The sequence below is a fragment of the Arachis ipaensis genome, chromosome B5, assembly GCF_059453495.1.
Source record: "Arachis ipaensis isolate K30076 ecotype BB chromosome B5, ASM5945349v1, whole genome shotgun sequence".
Taxonomy (NCBI): domain Eukaryota; kingdom Viridiplantae; phylum Streptophyta; class Magnoliopsida; order Fabales; family Fabaceae; genus Arachis; species Arachis ipaensis.
The window spans coordinates 131,813,487-131,837,940 of record NC_142440.1 but is presented as its reverse complement, the minus strand read 5'-3'; the positions used below and the strand labels follow the sequence as shown (position 1 = coordinate 131,837,940).

Genomic DNA, 24,454 nt, shown 5'->3' with positions numbered 1-24,454 from the left:
GTACGATGCTGTGTCCTAACCCAGCCATGTGGCGGAAGACGACCGGAAGACCTGTGTCCACCATATTCCGAAACAATATGGATGAGGTCGAGCGGCATGAGAAGCAGTGTGTCTTGTGTAGGCAAGTCGACCATACTAGACGGGGTTGCCCTAATCAACCCACAGGAGATGCCTAGGCCATTTTAGTTTGGATGTACTTTACTGCTGTTTGTGATTTTAATTGAAAACGTAATTTGTTAGGGTTCCGTTGAAGATGTAACGTGTTAGTTCTATTTGTCACTGTTACATTCTATGTTTTAGTTATGGGTGTTAATGTGATTACTTAACTTCGAGTGAAGTCTTTTAAGTTTAACTAATTTGTAATGATAGATCTGAATTTTCTGTAACTATGAAAGTAAGACAAACTAGTAACTAAAAATAAACACAATATCAATCCAACCAAAACACAGAACAACCTAAAAAGTACATACATAACTACAGTCCAACTACAATCGACCCAAGAAAATAAATAAATAAATAAATACATATAACTACATACATACTTACAATGCAACTAAAGTACAAAACAATACACAAAGTAAACATAACAACATAAATATCATTGGTGGTGGGGATCCTAGTAGTGGTGCCTGTACCCGGTGCCACATGGTGGAGGTTGAACCTGGCACTGAGGTCGAGACGGTCTAGGGTCTCTGATCGGCATCGTCGGGGCAGCCGGCTGCTGGTGAGGAGGGGCATGGTATGGCTGGAGCCCTCCCAACGGTGGACCTGTGACGTACTGATGTAGCTGGAGTTGAGGTCGAGAAGGTGGCGCATGGAGGGGTGACACGAAGCTGGGATGAGGTCAGATACATACCGTAGTCGTGGGAGGGCAGGGTCGCATACTGGCTACCCAGCCGAATATCCACCCCAACCAACCTGACACATCCCAGGAGAACATATACAGTTCGTTAAGTAACATCCCAAAAGAATTGATAATTATTTAATTCAAATACATAAATAAATATTTCTCACCTAGCGGCCATAGGATACTGGTAGACCCCTCTATTTGGTGGACACCACTGAGAAAATCTTTGATAGATCCAAGACATCAAAAGCAGAGTACAGCCAGTGATATCTGTGACCCCCCGTTGTGCCACCGAACAAAGTGACTGATACGTCCAGGCCAGCACAGCCAAGTCCCAGGAAAACGCCCTACACTTCTCAAAGTCCCGGAGCAGTGGTAGCCAACGAATGTGCACCAGATTGTTGGACTTGTCGGTCATCAAATACCCTCCGATCAGTAACATAATTTAGCACCTGGCATACTGTTGGAGGGTCTCGGGATCGTCTGTCGGGGGCATCTGGTGGACACAATCCCGCAATCACACAAGCTTCAGCGTGAAGGACTCCTTCCTCTACGCAGCCTGCTGTGCTGCCACGGGAGGCCTGGCGCTGAGTAGCTGCTCCACCAACGCCCACGTCTCCGTCTGGTACCACCTACCAAAGTCACGGAGGCACCTCCCGACGGGGTTACTGTTCCGAGGGTTACCTGAAACTGTAGGTCGATCTCGAATGAGATCTTCTGTACTGGTCGGAGATGACGTGTCCGGCTGGCTGGTTGCGGCCGGAGCTGTTGTGTCTGACTTTGTTAAACTGACTGCACCTCTGATCCTTGGTCACCGGAGGGTGGGGGGTACTTGCAAGAGACTCCGATGCTTAAGTTAGCATGGGTATTAAACAGATTTTTAGTAGAATCAGAGTATGAGTTATACATGGGTGCTCCAGTGTATTTATAATGGTGTGGAGTGACCTTTTTAGATAAGATAAGTTAGTTATCTTATATTATCTTATCTTATCTTTGGGTGAGGTCAGCTTATCTTCAAGGGAACCGCCCCCCTTATCTCTGTAGGCTCGGACTGCCTGTGGATTTGGGTCGTGTTCCTCTATTTGGGCCCTTTATTAGGATTTCCTGTCGATTGGCCGAGCTCTTTAGAAGAAGAGGTCGGATAGTCTGACCTGAAGAGGTCGGTCGCTTTGTCGCCAATCATCCCGGGTCGGATAGCTCAACCCAGCGTATGAACAGTGCCCCTGCTTGAGCTCGGTCTTCTTTTTTGAGGTCGAGTCCTTTGACTTCGGTCCTTCTTTAGTAAAACCGAGTTGAAGCATTTTGTCGATTTCTTCCTTTTGTAGAATCTTTTGAATGTAGAACGTTTTCCTCTAAAAGCGCGCGCTTTTATACCAGTGCCTTGTTCTTGGGAATGTGCGAGGGTTTAATACCTTCATTAATTGGTATTAATTGCCCCATTTTCCTTAGCTTTTTATTTTGAATTTCACAATCAAAAACGGTTTCTCTTCTTCGCTCTTCTTCGTAACTTCTCCCTTTACTCTCTCGCTTTCTGTTTCTTGCTTAGAGTTCGAGGGGTGGCTCTTTCGCCTGTCGCTTCCGCTTTTCTGCTTTCCTTTGTGGCTTTCTCCCATTTTCCCAGGTTTGGTTCTTCTTCCTTTCTCTTTCTACGTCACTTTTTGTGTCTGTTTTAAGAAAGTTTTGATTTTGCTTGGAGAAAGTTTGGATCTTTCTACCTTTTGTTGTGCCTGATCGCTGTGTGTTCTGGAGATTCTTTGTCTTTTGCATGAGCTTTTTCACTTTTCCTGTTGCTTGATGCTTTTAGGGCCTTTGCATATTATCACCGTTTCTGCTTGCACCTTCGATGATGGTTTTTGCTTGATTCTGAAAAAGGTTGTGTCTTTGATGATTTTCTGCTTGGCATTTTTGATGTTGACAATGCTCCTTGCTGATAGACTATAGGAAGATAGTGGTTTTGATGACTTTGTGTTTTTCTTCTTTGAAATGTTTGCTATTTGAGATCTTCTTTTCTTGACGTAAGCTGTAGCTTTTTCCTGAAACCTTGCTTTGTTACTGCCTCCAAAGGATGCCCCAAGACTTTGGTTTGAGTCTTGGGGTTTTTCTTTTCTTGTTTGTTCGTCTGTCGAGTTATTTTGCCCCTCGTCCGAGATGTTTTTTAGTAATCCAATCTTCTTTTCTTATTTTAGGATTAGTTGGCCTCATGTCTTCTCGCAATAACGTTGTAGAGGTATCTTCTAAAGTTCCCGAGGGGATGTCCGATTGGCTGGACTCCCTTATCTTAATGTGTGTCTCTGTTGTGGATGCTGAATTTTGTGTAGAGCTGAGGAAAAGTCATAGGATTTGTGGTAGCAGTGCTCGGGAGAGGGATTATGAGCTTGTAGCTCCTGACTCTGATGAGAGGGCTTATTTTCCTACTTTCATCGAGGGGGAGCGTCCCTTCTTCTACGCCTATGAATATTTCTTCAGCCAGTTGGACATTACTTTTCCTTTTACTGCTTTCGAGACCGACTTGTTGTGATCATGTAATATTGCTCCATCCCAGCTTCATCCGAATTCCTGGGGTTTTATCAAAATATTTCAACTGCTTTGCCAAGAGTTAGGCGTAACACCTTCTGAAACTCTTTTCCTCTATCTTTTTGTCTCGGCCAAGCCCAGAGGTTCTTCCAAAAAGAAAGCTTCCTGGGTTTCTTTTAGATCGGCCCAGGGGCATAAAGTTTTTGTCATGTATGATGGGTCCTTTAAAGATTTTAAGAATTATTTCTTCCGAGTCCGTGCTGTTGAGGGGGTCCGGCCCTTTTTTCTTGATGAGAATGACGAGCCTGCTTTTCCTCTAGAGTGGCAAAAGAATGTGAGAGTGCCACGTTATACATGGGAGATGCTTAATGAGGTTGAGCGGGCTTTTGTAGTTGTTTCTTGAATATTTGTGGGGGGAACGGCCCTTTTTTCTTGATGAGAATGACTGATCCTCCACAGACTTCTGCCATTGCTTCTGGTGCTCCTCCCAACAAGAAACAGAAAACATTTGAGGCCTTTAACCTTGATGCCCCTGATTTTAATGCAATCGAATTCGTAGATCAGCAAATCGGTCCCTATGGTACCCTCCCCATGGATGATGTGTCAATCCTTCGCCATCAAGATTTTATAACCCGAAACAGTATTAAAATGGCATATGTGGGGGCTGTCATGTACCGAACTGCTCAGAATCTTCCTCTCCATGCCACCAAGGAGTTTATGGAGGAGGCTAAACAGGAGTTCGACCGAATGAAGGGCCTGAAGGAAGAGCTTGAGGTAAAGGTAGCCAAGTTGGAGAAGGATCTGGAGAACGAAAAGGTGAGTTCCCTTGCTCTGGCGGCTTCTGTGCGGTTGGCCAAGGACACGGCATTGAGGCATAATGACAGTTATGTGACATCTTATCGGGAGGTGGTGCGCCTGAGGGAGGAGTTGGAGAATGCGCGAGCTGATTACTCCGAGCTCCACGGTCATCTTGTTGGCAGCGTAACTGCTGCCTATGAGAGGTTGAGGGAGCAGGTTCGGATTATTGCTCCCGAGGCCGACCTTACTCTTTTCAGCCAGGATAATGTTGTGAGGGATGGTAAGATTGTCCCTGATGACCAGGATGATGATGATGTTGAACCTCCCCCTGTGTCTTCTGCCAAAGTGTCAACCTCTTCAGTTCCTCCAGTTATGTCTGACCCGGATTGCCAGATTCTGAACCGAGATGATGGAACCGTGGATGCTGTGCCTATTCAGACTCGGCCTCCTTCTCCCCGTACTGATGCTGCCGGGAAGGCTCCCGATCTTTGCTGATTTCTCTTTAGATATTCGTGTAGTCGGCCCGGCTTGTGGGCTTTTAAACTCCTTATTTGTAGTTTGAATATTTTGCTGACTGTTGATATTCCTTTTGGTTGCTGGTTTGGCAACTTTACTTTGAAAAACAACAAGTAGCTTTCAAGCTTTTGGGCCTGACCCTGAAGCTTTATAATATTGTATTTTATATCCTGCTTGTTTGCGCTTGTCTTAGCACTTTTTGAAAATGTCGGAGCCTTCGGCCTCTTTGGATTGCTTTGCACTTGTTGCTTGTGGGTTGGATCCTTTGAGGTCGTGGATGGGCGGTTCCAACTTGTTTCTTGGTTTTCTTGCTCTTGCATGTATTTTTTAGCGATCCATAACCGATTTCTTTGCGTTGGTCCTCTTTCCAGTTACTTTTGCAGTCCTCTGTTTTGGACCTTTGCTAGGTCTCTTTCCGGGACTACTTTTATAACTTGTTTGTGGGAGGTCGACCTCTTTATGCCGTCCTCTTCTAAGTTATTTTTGTAATCCTCTTTCTTAGACCTTTGTCAGGTCTCTTTCAGGGATTACTTATATAACTTATTTTGTAAGAGACCGACTTCGTTAGGTCGATCTCTTCTAAGTTATTTTGTAATCCTCTTTCTTGGACCTTTGTCAGGTCTCTTTCAGGGATTACTTATATAACTTATTTTGTAGGAGACCGACTTCGTTAGGTTGATCTCTTCTAAGTTATTTTTGTAATCCTCTTTCTTGGACCTTTGTCAGGTCTCTTTCAGGGATTACTTTTATAACTTGTTTATAGGAGACCGACTTTGTTAGGTCGATCTCTTCTAAGTTATTTTGTAATCCTCTTTCTTGGACCTTTATCAGGTCTCTTTCAGGGATTACTTATATAACTTATTTTGTAGGAGACCGACTTCGTTAGGTCGATCTCTTCTAAGTTATTCTTGTAATCCTCTTTCTTGGACCTTTGTCAGGTCTCTTTTAGGGATTACTTTTATAACTTGTTTGTAGGAGACCAACTTCGTTAGGTCGATCTCTTCTAAGTTATAGCAATTTCTCTTTTATAGGGTTGGCCAGACCTCTTTCCAGGGATTTGCTGATAACTTGGGTTGACTTGGTCCGACTTCTCTATGTCGGCCAGTCTTTAAGTTATTATTTAGCAATCCATAAGACCTCGTCAGGTTCTTTTTTCGGATCACTTTCGATAACTTCTTGCATTATTCTGTGTTCATCTTTGCCGATTTGTAGAAGGTGGTTTCTGTCTTTCTTCGGTCGACCTTTAGATGAATCGCGTTTTCATCTTTATTGGTCTTCCATCGTGATCGTGCAGTGAATCTGTTTTTCACTTTCTGCTGATCTGTTGCTTTATAATCGGACGATGAATGCTTCAGATTAATGCGTCTTGAGAATTTGTAGAATATCTAAAAATATATTTTATTCAAAGGCAAGTGCAAATATATACATGCGGGAGTTTTTCATCCCTTTAAGTCGGATAATTTCTGGATCTCAACTTGGTGCCTCATTAAAAAACCTTTTCAGGAAAAGGAGTGCATCCGAGGTCTGTTACCTTCTCTAGCTATAATACCTTCTTAGGTTGCAAGCGTGCCATGACCTGGGGAGCTCTCATCCATCGAGTTTGGACAGTCTGTAGTAGCCCTTTCCAAGTACTTCTGTAACTCGGTAGGGTCCTTTCCAGTTTGCTGCCAGCTTTCCTTCTCCAGGTCGAGTTGTTCCAATATCATTTCGGATTAGAATGAGATCATTCTCAGCGAAACTCCTTGGCACTACCCTTTAATTATATCTCGAAGCCATTCGGCACTTTAGCGCTTCTTCTCTAATCCGAGCTCTTTCTTGGATTTCTGGAAGTAGGTCGAGCTCTTCTCTTTGAAGTTGAGAGTTGGCTTGTTCATTGTAGTGGACCACTCTAGGGGACCCTTCCTCGATTTCTACTGGGATCATTGCCTCCACTCCATATGCTAGTCGAAATGGTGATTCATTTGTGGTGGAATGTGGCGTTGTTCGATATGCCCATAAGACTTGTGGAAGTTCTTCGGCCCAAGCTCCCTTTGCATCTTGCAGTCTCTGTTTCAACCCAGCCAATATGACTTTGTTGGCAGCTTCGGCCTGTCCATTGGCTTGAGGATGTTCGACGGAGGTGAACTGGTGTTTTATGTTCAAGTCGGCTACTAATCTCCTGAAGCCTGCATCCGTGAATTGAGTGCCATTGTCTGTGCTGATGGAGTATAGAACCCCGAATCTCGTGACAATATTCCTATATAGGAATTTCTGACTTCTTTGAGTAGTAGCGTTGGCTAGGGGCTCTGCCTCAATCCACTTTGTAAAATAATCTACTCCGACTATGAGGAATTTGACTTGTCCTGATCCCTGGGGAAAGGGTCCGAGAAGATCAAGTCCCCATTTTGTAAATGGCCAAGGTGGGGTTACGCTGATGAGCTCTTCTGGCGGGGCGATGTGAAAGTTGGCATGTTTCTGGCATGGTGGGCATGTCCTTACAAACTCTGTAGCTTCTTTTTGTAGAGTTGGCCAGTAGAATCCCGCCCGAAGTACCTTTTTGGTGAGAGCTTGTGCCCTGAGATGATTGCCACAAATGCCACTGTGTACTTCCTCTAAAACTTCCCTTGTGTTGGAGGTCGGCACACATTTTAGTAGTGGTATTGAAATCCCTCTTTTATATAGGGTGTTGTTTATGATGGTGTAGTACTGAGCCTCCCGTTTTAACATCTTTGCCTCCTTCTCATTTGTGGGGAGTGTTTCTGTTTTGAGGTAATTAATTATGGGGGTCATCCATCCTTGATCCTGACTTGTTATGGCTAGGACTTTTTTCTCTTCCGAGATTGATGGATTCTGCAGCATTTCCTGGATGAGGCTTCTATTGTTGCCTCCTAGTTTGGTGCTGGCTAGTTTTGAGAGTGCGTCAGCTCGGGTATTTTGTTCGCGGGGTATGTGGCAGATCTTATATTCCCTGAATTGTCCGAGCTGTTCCTTGGTTTTATCCAAATACTTTTTCATGGTGGGATCTTTGGCTTGGTAGTTCCCTGTTATTTGTGAGGTGACTACTTGTGAATTGCTGAAGATGTTGAGTTTTTGAGCTCCAACCTCCTTAGCCAGCTTCAAACCGGCTAGTAACGCTTCATATTCCGCCTGGTTGTTTGAGGATGGTAATCCAAATTTGAGAGAAAGCTCAACTTGGGTTCCTTGGTTGCTTTCTATTATCACACCTGCGCCGCTTCCAGTTTTATTTGAGGAACCGTCTACGTAGAGATTCCATTCTGTGGGGGTTTCCAGGGTATCTGTGAATTCTGCAATAAAGTCGGCTAAGTACTGTGATTTGATGGCTGTCCGAGCTTCATATTGGAGGTCGAACTCGGATAATTCGACTACCTATTGTAAAATTCTGCCTGCTAGATCTGTTTTCTGTAATATCCCTTTTATGGGCTGGTCGGTTCGAACCTTAATGGTGTGAGCCTGGAAGTACGGGCGAAGTCGTCGAGATGTCAGTATGAGAGTATAGGCAAACTTTTCTATTTTTTGGTAGTTTAGTTTGGATCCCTGCAGCGCTTTACTAATGAAGTATACAGGTTATTGCCCTTTGTCGTCCTCCCGAACCAGTGCTGAGGCTACTGCCCGACTTCCTACCGCAAGGTACAATATGAGTGGTTCTTCCTTTCGTGGTCGAGTTAGAATAGGTGGTTGTCCTAGGAGGTTTTTGAAATCCTGGAAGGCTTGCTTGCATTCCTTTGTCCATTCGAAATTTTTTCCTTTCCTTAAAGTGGCGTAGAAGGGGAGAGATCTTATCGCTGATCCCGCTAAGAATCTGGATAAGGCTGTCAATCTCTCGTTGAGTCGTTGTACCTCTCTGACACAAGTTGGGCTCTTCATGTTGAGTATGGCCTGGCATTTGTCTGGATTCGCTTCAATTCCTCTTTGTGTGAGCATGAAACCTAAGAATTTGCCCGCTTCTACTACAAAGGTGCTTTTTGCGGGATTGAGTCGCATGTCGTGCTTCCTTATAGTGTCGAACACTTGAGCCAAGTCGGACAATAATGTCTCTTCGCTTTGTGTCTTTATCAACATGTCGTCCACATAGACTTCCATGATTTTTCGGATGTGATCTGAGAAGACTTTATTCATTAGCCTTTGATAAATAGCTCCCGCATTCTTGAGACCGCAAGGCATCACAATGTAGCAGTAATTTGCTTTTGGCGTCAAAAACGAGGTCTTTTCTTGATCTGGTGGATACATGGGGATTTGGTTGTATCCGGAATATGTATCCATAAATGAGAGGTATCTATATTCAGAGGAAGCATCTACCAGAGCGTCGATACTTGGGAGTGGGTAAGGATCTTTTGGGCAGGCTTTGTTGAGGTCGGTGTAGTCGGTGCACATTCGCCACTTCCCATTTGATTTTTTCACCAAGACGACGTTAGCTAGCCATAGTGGGTACTTGACTTCTCTTATGAATCCTGCCTCCAGTAGTGCTTGTACCTGTTCTTCCACAGCTTGGGATCGCTCTGGCCCAAGTTTTCTTCGTCTCTGCTGTACCGGCCGAGATCCTGGATAGACCGCCAACTTGTGACACATTAGCTTGGGGTCTATGCCTGACATGTCTGCAGCTTTCCATGCAAAGAGATCGAAATTATCTCGCAAGAACTGTACTAGTAATTCCTTTGCATCTCCTTTCAGGATCGTGCCAATATTAGTCATTTTGTCCGAGGTGTCTCCGATCTGAACTTTCTCTATTTCACCTTCGGGCTGTGGACGGAGTTCTTCTCGTCTCTGAACTCCACCAAGCTCAATTGTATGGAACTCTTCTCCTCTGCCTCTGAGGTTTAGACTTTCGTTATAATAGCGGCGTGCCATCTTTTGATCTGCTTTTATTGTGGCTATCCCCTCTGTAGTTGGGAATTTCATGCATAGATGTGGAGTCGAGACTATTGCGCCGAGTTGATTTAGTGTTGTCCGACCTATTAGGGCATTGTAGGCTGAACTCACGTCGACCACAATGTAGTCTATCTTGAGTGTTCTGGATTGGTTACCTTTTCCGAAGGTTGTATGTAGTGACACGTATCCCAGTGGTTGTACTGGGGTATCTCCCAGTCCGAACAGGCTGTTCGGGTATGCTCTAAGCTCCTTTTCTTCTAAGCCGAGTTTGTCGAAGGCTGTTTTGAATAAGATGTTGGCAGAACTCCCTTGGTCTATTAATGTGCGGTGGAGATTGGCGTTTGCTAGTATGATGGTGATGACCATGGGATCGTCGTGTCCTGAGATGATACCAGATGTGTCTTCTTTGGTGAACGTGATCGCAGGGATGTTGGGTGCTTCCTCCTTTCCTTCGACATGATATACTTCTTTGAGGTATCTTTTGCGGGATAATTTGGAGATTCCGCCTCCTGCGAATCCTCCATGTATCATATGGACATGTCTTTCTGGCGTACAAGGTGATCGCTCAGCTCGTCTGACATCTTCATCTCTTCGTCTTTTTCTTTGCTCATCGTCTCGGGTGGCCAGATACCGATTTAGTTTTCTTTCTCTTACTAATTTTTCTATGATGTTTTTTAAGTCGAAGCATTCGTTGGTGGAATGCCCTCGGACCCGATAATATTCACAGTATTCGTTCTGATTTCCTCCTCCTCTTTTGCCTTTGAGTGGTCGAGTTGGGGGTATCTTTTTTGTGTTACAGACTTCTTTGTAAATATCCACAAGGGACACCCGAAGAGGGGTGTAATTATGATACTTTTTAATTTTTTCGCCCGTTCGATCTTCCTTCTTCTTGGATTCTTTATCTTGGTAGGTGAAACCGGATTTCGAGGCTTCTCCAAGTTGGGAATTTTCTTTCATGTTGATGTACTTTTCTGCCCGCTCTTGCACCTCGTCTAGAGATGTGGGGTATTTCTTTGATATAGATTGGCTGAAAGGTCCCTCTCGTAGGTCGTTGATGAGGCCCATGACGGCAGCCTCTGTTGGCAAGCTTTGTATGTCTAAGCATGTTTTGTTGAATCTTTCCATGTAGTTGCGAAGATTTTCCCGATCTCCTTGGTTGATACCCAGTAGACTGGGAGCGTGCTTAGCGTTGTCCTTTTGGATGGAGAATCTGGCCAGGAACTTTTTGGCCACGTCGTCGAAGTTTGAGACGGACTTCGGATGTAGGTTGTCGAACCATCTAATTGCTGTCTTTGTGAGAGTCGTTGGAAAAGCTTTGCAGCGAATGGCATCTGGAGCATCGGTGAGGTACATTCTGCTTCTGAAGTTGCTGAGATAATGGTTGGGATCTGTGGTGCCATCATACAAAGTCATATCCGGAAGTTTGAAGTCTTTAGGGATTTTAGTCTTCATGATTTCCCTAGTGAATGGATCTTGATCCTTGCGAGAGTTGTCCTCAGGGTGGTCCGGGTAGCCTTTGCTTTGAGATCGGCTTCAAGTTGTAGGAGTTTATCTTCTAATTCTCGACGTCGCCTTACCTCTCTTTGTAGATCCTTGCCAACTTCTTGCTGGTACTGGCTTTCTTTTTCGAGTTGCTTTAGGCAATCTTGAAGTGCTTCTATTACTCCCGGATGTGATGAGTTTTTGTCTCCATTAGATTCTGGAGTATCCTTTGGTGTGGCATCTGTATTTTTGTGCGGCGTTCTGTCCTCTAGATCTGAGTTGTGGTCGTTGTCATGGTCGTCCGCTATGGTGATGGGATGACTTCCAGGTTCCCCGGCAACGGCGCCAATATTCCGAGGGTTACCTGAACTGTAGGTCGATCTCGGATGAGATCTTTTGTACTGGTCGGAGATGACGTGTCCGGCTGGCTGGTTGCGACCGGAGCTGTTGTGTCTGACTTGTTAGACTGACTGCACCTCTGATCCTTGGTCACCGGAGGGTGGGGGGCACCTACAAGAGACTCCGATGCTTAAGTTAGCATGGGTATTAAACAGGTTTTTAGTAGAATCAGAGTATGAGTTATACCTGGGTGCTCCAGTGTATTTATAATGGTGTGGAGTGACCTTTTTAGATAATATAAGTTAGTTATCTTATCTTATCTTATCTTTGGGTGAGGTCAGCTTATGTTCAAGGGAACCGCCCTTATCTCTGTAGGCTCGGACTGCCTGTGGATTTGGGTCGTGTTCCTCTATTTGGGCCCTTTATTGGGCTTTCCTGTCGATTGGCCGAGCTCTTTAGAAGAAGAGGTCGGATAGTCTGACCTGAAGAGGTCGGTCGCTTTGTCGCCAATCATCCCGGGTCGGATAGCTCGACCCAGGGTATGAACAGTTACCGTGTGCACGTAGGCCTAGGTGGTACGCCACGTCCTGCAGGGTGATAGTAACCTCACCCCACGGGAGATGAAACGTGTGCGTCTCTGGACGCCATCGCTCCACGAGTGTCGAAACCTGGGAGTTTTCAAAAGTGAAATCCCTGAGGGGCACCGTGTCGCCGAATCTGGCCTCAACCAGATACGGGACGATGGTGTCGGATGGAGGAAGAGTATGGTTCACTCGCCTTTGCAGTAGGAGGTGAGGCCTCTGAAGAATGAAAAAAAAAGTATTCAGCCTTACAAATAAAATATTCTAAATTTTCAGGTTACTGGATTCTATCTCTTTTTTTTTTAGTAATTAGACCGGCTTAACATGGTACACAACACATTAAAGTTCAGCAAATATTTCCATCTAACGTACAACTACTTCTACTGAAGAATGTACTTCCATGTTTCTAGCCTACACATGTCTCTAAATTACATTTTTCATAATAGGCAAATCCTAACTATAGCATTATAAATACTAACAACCTAACACAAGAATAACAGAGTTCCAAACTAATAATTATGTCATACCAATCTAGCACAGACAAATAGAGTTCTAAATTCTTCCTAGAGACCTAACTGCTAACTCATATAACTACGTTCTAGTTCTTCATGACTACCTTAACAATGGCCACATCCTTAAATTAAACAAACATAAGAAAACTAACCTCGATGTCGGCCGCCCCGGCGTAATGCGTCGTCTCGTTCAGCCTGTTGATGTCTCCCTCATTCCCCGCCTCGCGTGCCATCACCGATTCAGTCGAAGGTATGGTCAGAAAGCGTTAAAAGAGGGGAGAAAGAGGTTGACAAAGTCAAATTGGGACCCGGAACTAAGCTGGAAACGACTTATATATATAGACACGGACAGGCCTTATAAATGAGATATACACATATCACGTTGACGTGCCTTATCTCATTTACACTGTAAACGAGATAAAGCAAGGAAATTTAAATCGATAAATACTTTTAAAATTATTTACTTTGGTAAATATTATATTTATTTTATTTATTAAAATAAAAAATTCTCAAATAAACACCTTTAGAAAAAGATGTTTTGGCGGCTTTTACATGAGTGGAGGCCAGAAAATAAATATGAATCAAGCATAGCAGTATCTGACAAAAAAAAATAAAAAATGCATAGCAGTATCCGCAAGGCGTGTCGTTTATTTAAACTCTATTATTCTCCCAGTAGAATTTTCCACAAATAATCCCATCTTCTCTGCTGCAGCTCCATACACAAAAGCTTATCCATCAAAAATGGATTTAGTCGTTGCAATCGGAATCCTCTCTCTTACCATCTTACTCTGTTTTCTTTTGTTTCATTGCTCAAAAGTTTGTCCCATGAAAGAACCTCCCCTGGTGGCTGGTGCATTGCCTATACTTGGCCACCTTCTACTCTTCCATGGTTCACAGCCACTCCACATAACTTTAGGAGCCATGGCCGACAAATACGGACCGCTTTTCACCATCAAGCTTGGTTCCACAAAGATTGTAGTACTAAGCAACTCCGAAATGGCTAAAGAATGCTTCACCAAGAATGACAAGGCTGCTTCCTCTCGCCCCAAACTCATTGCAATTGAAAATCTATCCTACAACCAAGCCATGTTCGGCTTCGCTTCATACGATCTATATTGGCGCGAAATGCGCAAGATTGTTACCTCAGAACTTCTCTCAAACCGCCGCATGGAGCTTCTACGTGACGTTCGTGTCTCCGAAGTTCAAGCTTCAACGAAGGAGCTCCTTGGCGTTTGGTCCACTAAGAAGGATGAGTCTGGCTACGTGTTGGTGGACATAAAGCAATGGTTCGCAGAATTGACGTTCAACATGGTTCTTAGAATGATTGCTGGGAAGAGATTCTTTGGCGTAATGAAGTCGGAGAGTGAGGAAAAGGCACAAAGGTGTGTGAAATGTGTTAAGGATTTGTTGCGTTTGTTTGGAGTGTTCACTGTTGGAGATGCTATTCCTTCTCTAAGGTGGTTGGATATTGGGGGTCATGAGAAGGCCATGAAAGAAATTGCCAAGGAACTCGACAAGGTTTTTGTGCTATCACATATAAATGTTTTTTTTTTCTTGTTTTTTAATTTCTTCTAATTAAGGGTTAACAATTAAATTTGTTTCGAGTCAATTTGGTTACTTTTACGATATTAGAAAAACAAAAAGAAAAAAGCTCAAACTTCTTTTATTTAATATTTATTAATTTTAATAATAATTAATAAATATTAAATAAAATAAATTTTAATTATTTTTTATTATTTTTTTGTTATTAAACATTTTTAATAATTTAATATGTTAATTTGATTTCTAAAAGACATCATGTGAGTTAAATTGATCTTTTTGTTAATTTTTTATTGACATGTTATTATTATATTTTAGACAATATTAAGTTTAAGGAACTAGTATTTTTATTAAAATTTGGCTAATATTTAATCAGAAAAAAAAAGTGAGTAATCTCATATTATTAAATGTAATTTCACATCATTAGAAACATTAATGATAACTAATTGATTATTACAAATTACAAAATTTGTTAGTCCCTAATTTCCTAATACTCCTCTAAAAATATAAACATGATATGTATGACTATTTTTTAAGAGACCAAATTAAAATATAAAATCTTTTGAGAACAAATTAACTTAGACTAATTTTTTTAAAATTCATCTTAATTAACCAGTAGTATATACATATATGCATCGAATCACAGGATTCTACATTGAAACTTCTTAAATTTGAACCAATGTTTTAATTCACTTGTTTGTATGATATAGATTTTGACTGAATGGTTAGATGAGCATCTCCAAATGATGGATTTGGGTAAAAAGGATGCAAATGAACAAGACTTCATTGATGTCTTGCTTTCAGTGGTTTCTGATGCAAAGATTGATACTTTTGATGCTGATACCATAATCAAAGCCACAATATTGGTATGTATGTACTACTCTCTATTTATTTTATGCTTCTATTTTCAATATTTTTTGAGATAGTTTAAAGAAACAAAAAAGGGAGAAAATGGAAAATGATATTTTATTATTTTCTGCTAATTATTATGGAAGAATTTAATTTTGATACATTGTCAAGTGTAAAACCGTTTTACACGTGTAATCATATAACGTTATATTAGCAAAAATAACTATCTTTTACATTGAGTGTCAAGAGAACAGTTGTAAATGTACGACTGTATAAAACGTTTTACACTATAAGTGTATCAAAATTAAATTCATTATAGAATTCTAAAAATCGAAAAATGAACAAAATCTTATTTTTCTTTTCATATCATAATGGAGTTTTCTATTTTTTCTACGGGTTTCAAAACTTTAATTTGTAAATAAAAAATTTAAATTTTTGTTCGTAGAAATACATTTTAAAAATAAAATATTAGATTTTTTAAAAGTTTTTGTTTCATTAAATGCATTGAAAATATAAAAGATATCTTTATATAATTTTAATATAAAGTATTTTCTTTTATAATAATTTTAAAATGTAGGCTTTTAGCACAATTATTTTTCTTATACAAGATTAATGTTGGTTAATTACTAAGTAGACCATTTTTCTCATATATGTCACTTGTGCTTATTTTGTAGAATATGATTATAGGAGCAACCGAAACAACTTCAATTACCATGACATGGGCAATGTGTCTGCTACTGAAAAATCCTCATACATTGGAAAATGCAAAAGAAGAACTTGAGAAGGAAATAGGAAAAGAGAGATGTGTAAGTGAGTCAGATACAAATAAATTAATATATCTTCAAGCCATAATCAAGGAGACATTAAGATTGTATCCACCCGCTCCTCTTACAGCAACTCATGAATTTTCAGAAAATTGCACTTTAGGTGGGTACCATATCGAAAAGGGAACTCAGCTAATTGCAAATCTTTGGAAAATCAACAACGACCCTTGTGTTTGGTCAAATCACTTAGACTTCACGCCAGAAAAATTTCTCACAACTCACAAAGATGTCGATGTTAAGGGTCATCATTTTGAGTTGTTACCTTTTGGAAGTGGTAGAAGGGTTTGTCCTGGAATTTCCTTTGGCCTTCAAATGATTCACTTTATCTTGGCTAACTTTCTGCATTCCTTTGAAATATCAAATCCATATAATGAACCTGTTGATATGAGTGGAACTATTGGATTGGTCCATGCTAAAGCTACCCCACTAAAGATTATGGTTAAGCCACGTTTATCTCCCAACTGCTATGAAACCATGTAGATGTGTGATTCTGTGTGTTGTCACTTTGTTAAATCATGTAGGCGAAGGAATCTAGCTATCCAATGTGATTCATTATAAAATACAAAATCCAAATGACTATGATGTAGATGCATCGCTGCTTTCATCATTTAGTAGCTATGTTCAAATTATATTGGTGATCTTGTTTACTCATTTTGCTTTGTAATCTCACTATGATAGATTGGCATGGGAAAAAATAATATATATTTTTCATTACGATGGGTAAATACTAACTTTATTTGCGGATATCTAATCGAATCAAATTTGGTCCAATAATAGGGTTAGCAATTCAATTTGTAGTAAAGAATCCACACTCTTAATATATTATAATATATAATTAAATATTATTATATATATGATGTATAGTGAAATAGACGAAAATTGAACTCGCGTACTCTTCCTTTCTATAAATTCATAGAATTATTAAGTCAATCACTTTAACTTGGATTGATAATGGAAGTTGAGGATGCACTGATAATTATATTATTTGCAAAACAGTTTTATACAACAACAACAATAAAGTCTTGTTCTACTAGATGAGGGTCGGCTACATGAATCAAACGATGTTATTGTGCTCTGTCATGTATCATATCTACAGAGAGACTGTTTACATGTAGATCTCATTTGACCATCTCATGAATGATCTTCTTAGATCTTCTCCTACCTTTCGTCTCTTGTCCATCTTCCATCTCATCCACCCTCCTGACTGGGTGTTATATTGGTCTTCTTCTCACATGTCCAAACCACCTAAGACGCGATTCAACCATCTTTTCCACAATGTGTGCTACTCCAACTATCTCCCTTATATCTTCGTTCCTTATTTTATCCAATCGCATGTGACCACTCATCCATCTCAACATCTTCATCTCTGCCACACTCAGCTTATGTTCGTGCTCCCCTTTGGCCGCCCAACACTCCGTACCATAAAGCATAGCCGGTCTTATAGCGGTGCGATAGAATTTATCTTTAAGTTTTAAAGGCACTTTTTTGTCGCATATAAAACCAGATGCACACCGCCATTTTGACCAACCTGCTTGGATCCTATGATTTACATCCTGTTCAATCTCTCCATTATCCTGTATTATGCACCCAAAATACTTAAAACTTTTAACTTTTCGTAGGAAGTTTTCTCCAATCTTCACCTCTATATTAGGATTTTTCCTTCTCAGACTGAACTTACATTTCATATATTTCGTCTTGTTACGGCTTATGCGCAGACCATACATTTCTAGAACTTCTCTCCATAAGTCCAACTTCTTATTTAGGTCTTCCCTTGATTCTCCCATAAGGACGATATCATCGGAAAAAAGCATACACCATGGCACAGGCTCTTGGATGTGCTCTGTGAGTACTTCCAAGACTAATGTGAAAAGGTATGGACTTAAGGATGATCCCTGGTGTAATCCTATACCAATAGAAAATTCTTCTGTCACACCACCTTGAGTATTCACACTAGTTGTAGCCCATCATACATGTCTTTAATTGCACAAATATATGCGATCCTTAGTCTCCTCTTTTCTAAAACCTTCCATAAGGCCTCCCTTGGCACCCTATCATACGCTTTTTCCAAATTAATAAACACCATATATAGATCCCTTTTATTATTACGATACCTCTCCATCGTCCTTCTTAATAGGTATATCGCTTCAGTGGTAGATCTGCCTGTCATAAATCCAAATTGCTGGTTCTCTGTTACTTGTATCTCTTTTCTCAACCTCCGTTCTATCACCCTTTTCCATAACTTCATGGTATGACTCATGAGTTTGATCCCTCTATAGTTTCCGCAACTTTGTATATTCCCCTTATTCTTGTAGATAGGTACCTAGGTGCTCTTTCTCCACTCATTAGGCATCTTCTTTGACCTTAAAATCTCATTAAAAAGCTTGGTTAATCAGTTGATGCCTTTTTCTCCAATGCCTTCCAAACCTCAATCGGGATATTATCAGGTCCTACTGCCTGCTATTTTTCATCTGCTTTAGAGCCTCTTTTACCTCGAAGTCTCGAATCCTTCGATAGTAGTAAAAGTTTTGATCTTCTTCCCTTGTGCATAACCGACCAAGGCTCAGAAGAGTCTTCTGTCCCTCATTAAATAACTCGTAGAAGTAGCTCTTCCACCTTTCATTAATCTTCTCCTCTTGACCCAACACCTCTCCATCCTTATCCTTTATGCACTTAACCTAATCCAAATCTCTCGTTCTTCTTTCACGACTCTTTGCGATTCTATATATACATTTTTCTCCTTCTTTCGTATCCAAAGACTGGTAGAGCCCCTTATATGCTCTTGTTCTTACTTCACTTACAGCCACTTTTGTCTCTTTCTTAGCCTCCTTATATTTTTTCCAGTTATCCGCGTTGCAGCATAAAGACCACTCTTTAAAACACTCTCTTTCTATCTTTATCTTTTCTTATACACTCGCATTCCACCACCAGGACTCCTTGTCTCTTGGTCCTATTCCTTTAGATTCACCAAAGCTTTCTTTTATTTGCTGTTCTTCTAATAACTTCTGCCATCTCCCTATACATCTCTTCCGCGCTTCCATTTCCATCCCACTTTGCCTCTTCTCCTACCCGTCTTAGGAAGCTTCTTTGTTCCTCACCTTTCATCCGCCACCACCTCGTCCTTGGGTTCTTTCGTATGATGTCTTTTCCTCAACTTTTGCTCAACGTGAAAATCTATGACGAGCACCCTATGTTGTGTTGTCAAACTCTCTCCCGAGATAATTTTACAAGTAATGCAAAATTTCTGATCGACTCTCCTCAACAAGAAGAAGTCGATTTGAGAGCTTGTCATGCCACTCTTATAGGTTATAAGATGTTCGTCTCTCTTTTTAAAACATGTATTTGCGATGAGAAGATCAAAGGTTGAGGAAAAGTCCAAAATAGTTTTACCCTCGGCATTGATCACCCCGAAACTATGGCCTCCGTGAATACTCCCATACCCAGTCACTTCTCTCCCAACATGGCCATTTAAATCTCCTACTAAGAAAATCTTATCTCCCGAAGGTATGTCTTGAACCAAACTCTCTAGGTCCTCCCAAAACCTTATCTTGTGTTGTTCGTCCGAACCCACTTGTGGTGCATAGGCGCTAATCACATGGAAAGCACCTCCCTCTACCACAAGTTTGATAGAGATTATCCAATCTCCCACCCTCTTGACATCCACTATGTCTTTCTTCCACTGCTTATCCACGATAATTTCAACCCCATTCCTATTCTTCTCCTTTCCTGTATATCAAAGTTTAAAACCATAAGTATCCAACTCCCTAACCTTTGCACCAACCCATTTTATTTCTTGTAGGCACATAATGTTAATCTTCCTCCTTACAAAACAATTTATATATACATTAAAATTAATTATTTTTTATATTAACACGTTAAATAGTTATTCAAAAAAATAAATGTAATTAAATAATTATAAAAAATATTTTAAATTTTTAATGTATTAAAATTTAACTCTAATTTTAATTTTATCACTATCATTTAAAATATATTTTTTGAAAATTTTTAGACAATCAATAATTAATTAACATATTTATTTTTTCCAATACTATTCCTATTTTTCTTTATGAGCATCATGGACATTCCATCAACCACCCTCAATATTATTCTTCCATACCACCATGACCACTATCTTATACCAATTTTCTTTACCAATCACCACCACCACCTCCACTTCATCTCTATAATCACTTCTATTATCACCATGACGACACCACTACCTCTTCTCTCACTCTCACCAATCCATTACCCTTTAGTATTATCCTAAAAAGTATAGATACTACACGTAATACTGACACGACATGAATAAAGCGATATAGTATTTATATAAAAACATAAGATATGATAGCATACGTCTAAGAATGTAATATAACAAAATATATAAATAATAATTAATATTTTCTTATTATAAATAATAAATAATAAATTATAATAAAAAATAATATCTTTTTTGTATTTAATCTATTTCAAGAGTATCCGTGACATATCCACGACAACATGGATACGTCAAGGTTTCAGATGTGTCTGTATTTTCTAGTTGCTACCTTTATCTTCACTCTCAATCGTCGCCCTTTGCATCCTTCGTAACTATGGCCCTCAATAACAACAACAACTAGCCACTGTCACTACAATCACTACCTTGACCACGTTGCTTCCCGTGGCGGAACCAAACCAAGGGGCTAGTGGGATTTTTTATTTATATAAATTAAGTAATTATATTAATTACCGATTTGCATAATTTATGTAGCGTTTTTACGAAAATGCGTTACATGTCATATTTCGTTTACAGTGTAAACGAATTGAATTTATACGTATTTCGTTTACACTGTAAACGAAATAAGGTTCAGAAAGCGTGGTCCTATGACGTTTGCACACGTGTTCGGTAACACCACTATTTCGTTTACAGAACAAAATTCGCTCAGGGACGTCTATTTAAGAGGTTTCGTTCACAGTTCTAGAAGAAGTCAAAGTTCATTGTTTTTCCAACACTTTTTATCAATTTTATCCTTGTTTGACCAAACCAGAGACTCGGTTGAACATTATGGCGGACAATGAGGACATTAAGAGGATGAACGCCACGTGGGATGTTGCCGGAGCAGAGGACTTTTAGGTTGGTGTTGTTTATTTTATTACGTAGGTTTATAGTACTTGAGACATATTGCCATGTTAACTCTATACGTAGTTGATTGTAGAAGTAGTGCCTAAATAGATTCTAGTTATAGCAATATGTAGTTGTAAGTAGTTTGAATGTCTTCATAGGATGTTAGAGCAACTTTAATTTGAGTTATGGATTCAGTTGGTGTATGCTACTTTATCACATGGTATTATGTATGTTAAACTTAAAAACTGTTAACCAATATAATTTATGCAACCGAAATTTAAAGTAATTACACAAACACATTTCATTATGTTATGTCCCATTTAATAAAATGTAATTATTTTTTTATTAAATAACGTATTAAATATGCAAGAATATATTATCTAATGATTATATAAAATATTTAAAAAATTTTATATATTAAATTTAAAGTGACATAAAAGTATACATTAATAATAATGACCGAGAGTGCTGCATGTAATGTGAAAACTTTTATCATACATGTGAGTTAGGTATTATTATCTGTTGTGGTTTTATAGGGTTGTAGATAACATTCGGTCATGAATGACTTGTGTTTTTTTTTTCTATTTATGTTTACTAGTTGGGACGACTATTTCTGTCCCGGAGAGTTAACAACAGAGTCCCACCACCCGATGCCATTCTCCCGTACCTGAGGGAGGCTGGTTTCGGGGACGTCGCCCCATTGAGAGACTTTTTGTTCGACAACGCGATGATCACGATGTTCGTAGAACGGTGGCGTCCAAAGACTCATACCTTCCACATGTTATGGGGTGAGTACACAATCACACTCCAGGACGTCGCCTACACAGTAAACGAATTGAATTTACACGTATTTTGTTCACACTGTAAATGAAATATAATGAAATATACACGTGTCGGGTCGTCTACCTTATTTCGTTTACAGTGTGAACGAAATACGTATAAATTTAATTCATTTACTGTATAAACGAAATATAACAAATAACGCATTTTCGTAAAAACGCTATAAATTACACAAATGGGTAATTATTGTAATTATTTAATTTATATAAATAAAAAATCCGGGGCTAGTGTGGGACTTGGTTCCCCTTAAAAAAATTTTTAATTGCATATATATATATATATATATATATATATATATATTAAAATATTAATTAATTAATTTTTAGATTTTTTAATTTATTAAATATATTTTAGGTATAAAAATTTATATAATAATTTTATAGATTATATTAATTTTTTGATGAGTGGTTGAATAATTATTATATAGAATATATCCTTTTTTAATTTTTAAAATAAGATTAAGTACTTTTCTTTATTTTATGTACACATACAAAATTTTTTTTTAAGTTACAATTGGTTTAAAAAATATATTTTATTAAAAGTTAGTGAAAACATAATTTTTTTACATCTTCAATGCCTTAAACACATAAAAAATTCTAAGAATTTTTATTATTATACTTTTAAAAAATGCTTTTAGAATAAATTCATTATAATAAAAAAAATTAAAGCTAAAAGTAGTTGTAGATTTAATATTAGTAAGAACTTGGCTACCCTAATGTAAAAATTCAAGTTCCATCACTGATTATCTTTGTTACCTTTACATCCTTTTTTTCTGGTGTTATCTCTCTTTCTTTGTCTCTAGATCTCAATCTCAATCTCGTCTTCTTTTCTTCATTTCTTTTTTTTCATTTAGTTTGACTGATGTTATTGGTTATAGGGGGTGTTCAAATTTAAATGGATTTAAATTAAATTTATTAAAATGTACTAATTTAAATTTGATCGGTTCTTATTTTTAGCAAACTGTATAGATTGGATTAGATTTTGGATCAACTCTTTAAAATTGATCAAATTCAATCCAAATCGTACAATTTAATATAATATTTTTTTTGAAACAAAAAAAGTTCAACACAGTAAAGTGGAGCAATACATAACAGAAAAAGAAACAAAAGGATCAACCCCTGTCATTTCTGGCATTGGCATCAACAACTAAAAGGATTAACACATGTCCACTCCTTGTAACTCAAAAACGTCCTTTCTTGAATGTCCTCAACACTTGCTTTTCTGTTGTTAAAATTTCTGCCATTTCGTTCCAACCAGATATTTCAGATCACTGCAAAGAACCCAGTCAACAACATCTTCTGTTCCTCTCTATTCTTATGCATGCCAGTCCAACTCTCGAACTACCCTCTCATGGTTCCTGGGACGGCCCACGGTTTATCTATGTTCCTCTCTATTCTTATGCATGCCAGTCCAACTCTCGAACTACCCTCTCATGGTTCCTGGGACGGCCCACGGTTTATCTAAATATCTCAACCAGGCACACCACACCTGCCATATAAAGTCACACGAAAGAAATAAGTGGTGTACAAATTCCATCTCCTTTTTACGTAAGACACAAAGATTGTCATGCTGATGAATAACACCTAGTCTGCTCAACCTCTCTTTAGTATTCACCCTGCCAATTAGAACAAACCAACCAAAGAGCTTAATCCTGGGAGGTACCAATCCTCTCCAAATTGAACTAGTGAAACTGTAGCTCATAATCTCTTCCGAAAGAGTCTCCGATTGCAACACCTGCACAAAATAGTTAGTAGAAAAAATACCTTTATTATCAAATTTTATTTATATATTTAAAATTTTATTTATAATATATTTAATTTATTATATATTTTTATCTTATTCATGCATGTATTATTATTATTTAGTGAATATTTTATAAATTAAAAAAATTATTAATTTATTTTAACTAACTTATAGTTTTATTTTGGATTAAGTACTAATTTCGTCCTTAAGGTCTGGGGTGAAAATCAAATTCGTCCCAGGTCTTTTTTTTTTGTTATTAAAATCATCCCCAACATTACAAAACGTTATAAAATCGTCCTTTTTTATCTCAATTTTTTTGACTAAATTACCCTTAATTAATTAATAAAAAAAATAAAAAATATATTAAAAAATAAAAACATAACCCCCCCCTCCAACCCACCCCACCCCATCCCCATCCCCATCCTTATCCCTATCCTCATCCCCATCCCCTTAACAAAAAAAAAATGAAACCCCATCCTAATGTGATCATCACCTCCATCTCCTTAACAAAAAAATTAAACATCATCCCACCATCCCCAATATCTTCAGTTTCTGAGTTCCCTCTCCATCCCCTTCCTCCTAATCTCTTCAAATCCAAGAACACTCGTTCTTCTCTCACACAGCGATGCTGCCACCAATGCTTCCACCGCCTGAACCGGTCCATCCACTATCTTCGCTCCCTCCGATTCCTCCCTCTGCACATGCTTCTCTTGCTTCGTTCCCATTCATCACCTTCGCAGACTCGCTTTCGGCACCAAGATTGAAACTTTGAGCCCTGGCCCTCTACCTTTTAGAGGCCGTGCGCTCCCACATCTCCGCCACTGCGAGGTCTACGGGATCTTCACATGCAATCGCATCCTCTTCAACCACGCGCAAGATCACACGGGCCGTTGGCCGGATCAAGTTCGGGTCTGCAGAGAAAGCTCTTCTTGTCAGCGTTAAGCTCCATCACCCACAGCTGTGACAGTGCCAGCGCCAGCAGCAGTAGGAGGAATTTTCTTAATTTTTGTCACTTCCTTCCTCTTTTCGTTCTTTCTTTTTTTTTTTGAAGAACATAAAAAATTTCTGTTATTGCTGATTTTGATCTGAAGTTGCAGCTGATGATG

At 39.4% G+C, this 24,454-nt stretch overlaps 2 protein-coding genes across 2 annotated transcripts; one reads left to right on the top strand and one right to left on the bottom strand.

Moving 5' to 3' along the window:
• Nucleotides 1-1,203: 1,203 nt before the first annotated feature.
• On the bottom strand, nucleotides 1,204-10,993 carry LOC148565816 (uncharacterized). The gene is made up of 2 exons (XM_088487244.1): nucleotides 9,146-10,993; nucleotides 1,204-1,479 (listed from the first exon to the last, which is right to left on the bottom strand). The coding sequence occupies exons 1-2, from the start codon at nucleotides 10,991-10,993 to the stop codon at nucleotides 1,204-1,206; spliced, it is 2,124 nt and encodes a 707-aa protein (XP_088343370.1).
• Nucleotides 10,994-13,130: 2,137 nt separating this feature from the next.
• Nucleotides 13,131-16,298, top strand: LOC107643967 (cytochrome P450 82A3). The gene is made up of 3 exons (XM_016347727.3): nucleotides 13,131-13,973; nucleotides 14,705-14,860; nucleotides 15,518-16,298. Exons 1-3 carry the CDS (start codon nucleotides 13,197-13,199, stop codon nucleotides 16,145-16,147), a joined length of 1,563 nt encoding a protein of 520 aa, XP_016203213.1. The 5' UTR covers nucleotides 13,131-13,196; the 3' UTR covers nucleotides 16,148-16,298.
• The last annotated feature ends 8,156 nt before the right edge of the window (nucleotides 16,299-24,454 follow it).

Coding starts and splice junctions, on each gene's coding strand:
- LOC107643967 (XM_016347727.3), top strand. CDS start 13,197: ATGGATTTAGTCGTTGCAATCGGAATCCTCTCTCTTACCATCTTACTC. Junction 13,974..14,704: donor TTGCCAAGGAACTCGACAAG/GTTTTTGTGCTA, acceptor TGTATGATATAG/ATTTTGACTGAATGGTTAGA. Junction 14,861..15,517: donor TAATCAAAGCCACAATATTG/GTATGTATGTAC, acceptor CTTATTTTGTAG/AATATGATTATAGGAGCAAC.
- LOC148565816 (XM_088487244.1), bottom strand. CDS start 10,993: ATGAAGACTAAAATCCCTAAAGACTTCAAACTTCCGGATATGACTTTG. Junction 1,480..9,145: donor CCCAAGCTGTGGAAGAACAG/GTACAAGCACTA, acceptor TGACTTTGGTAG/GTGGTACCAGACGGAGACGT.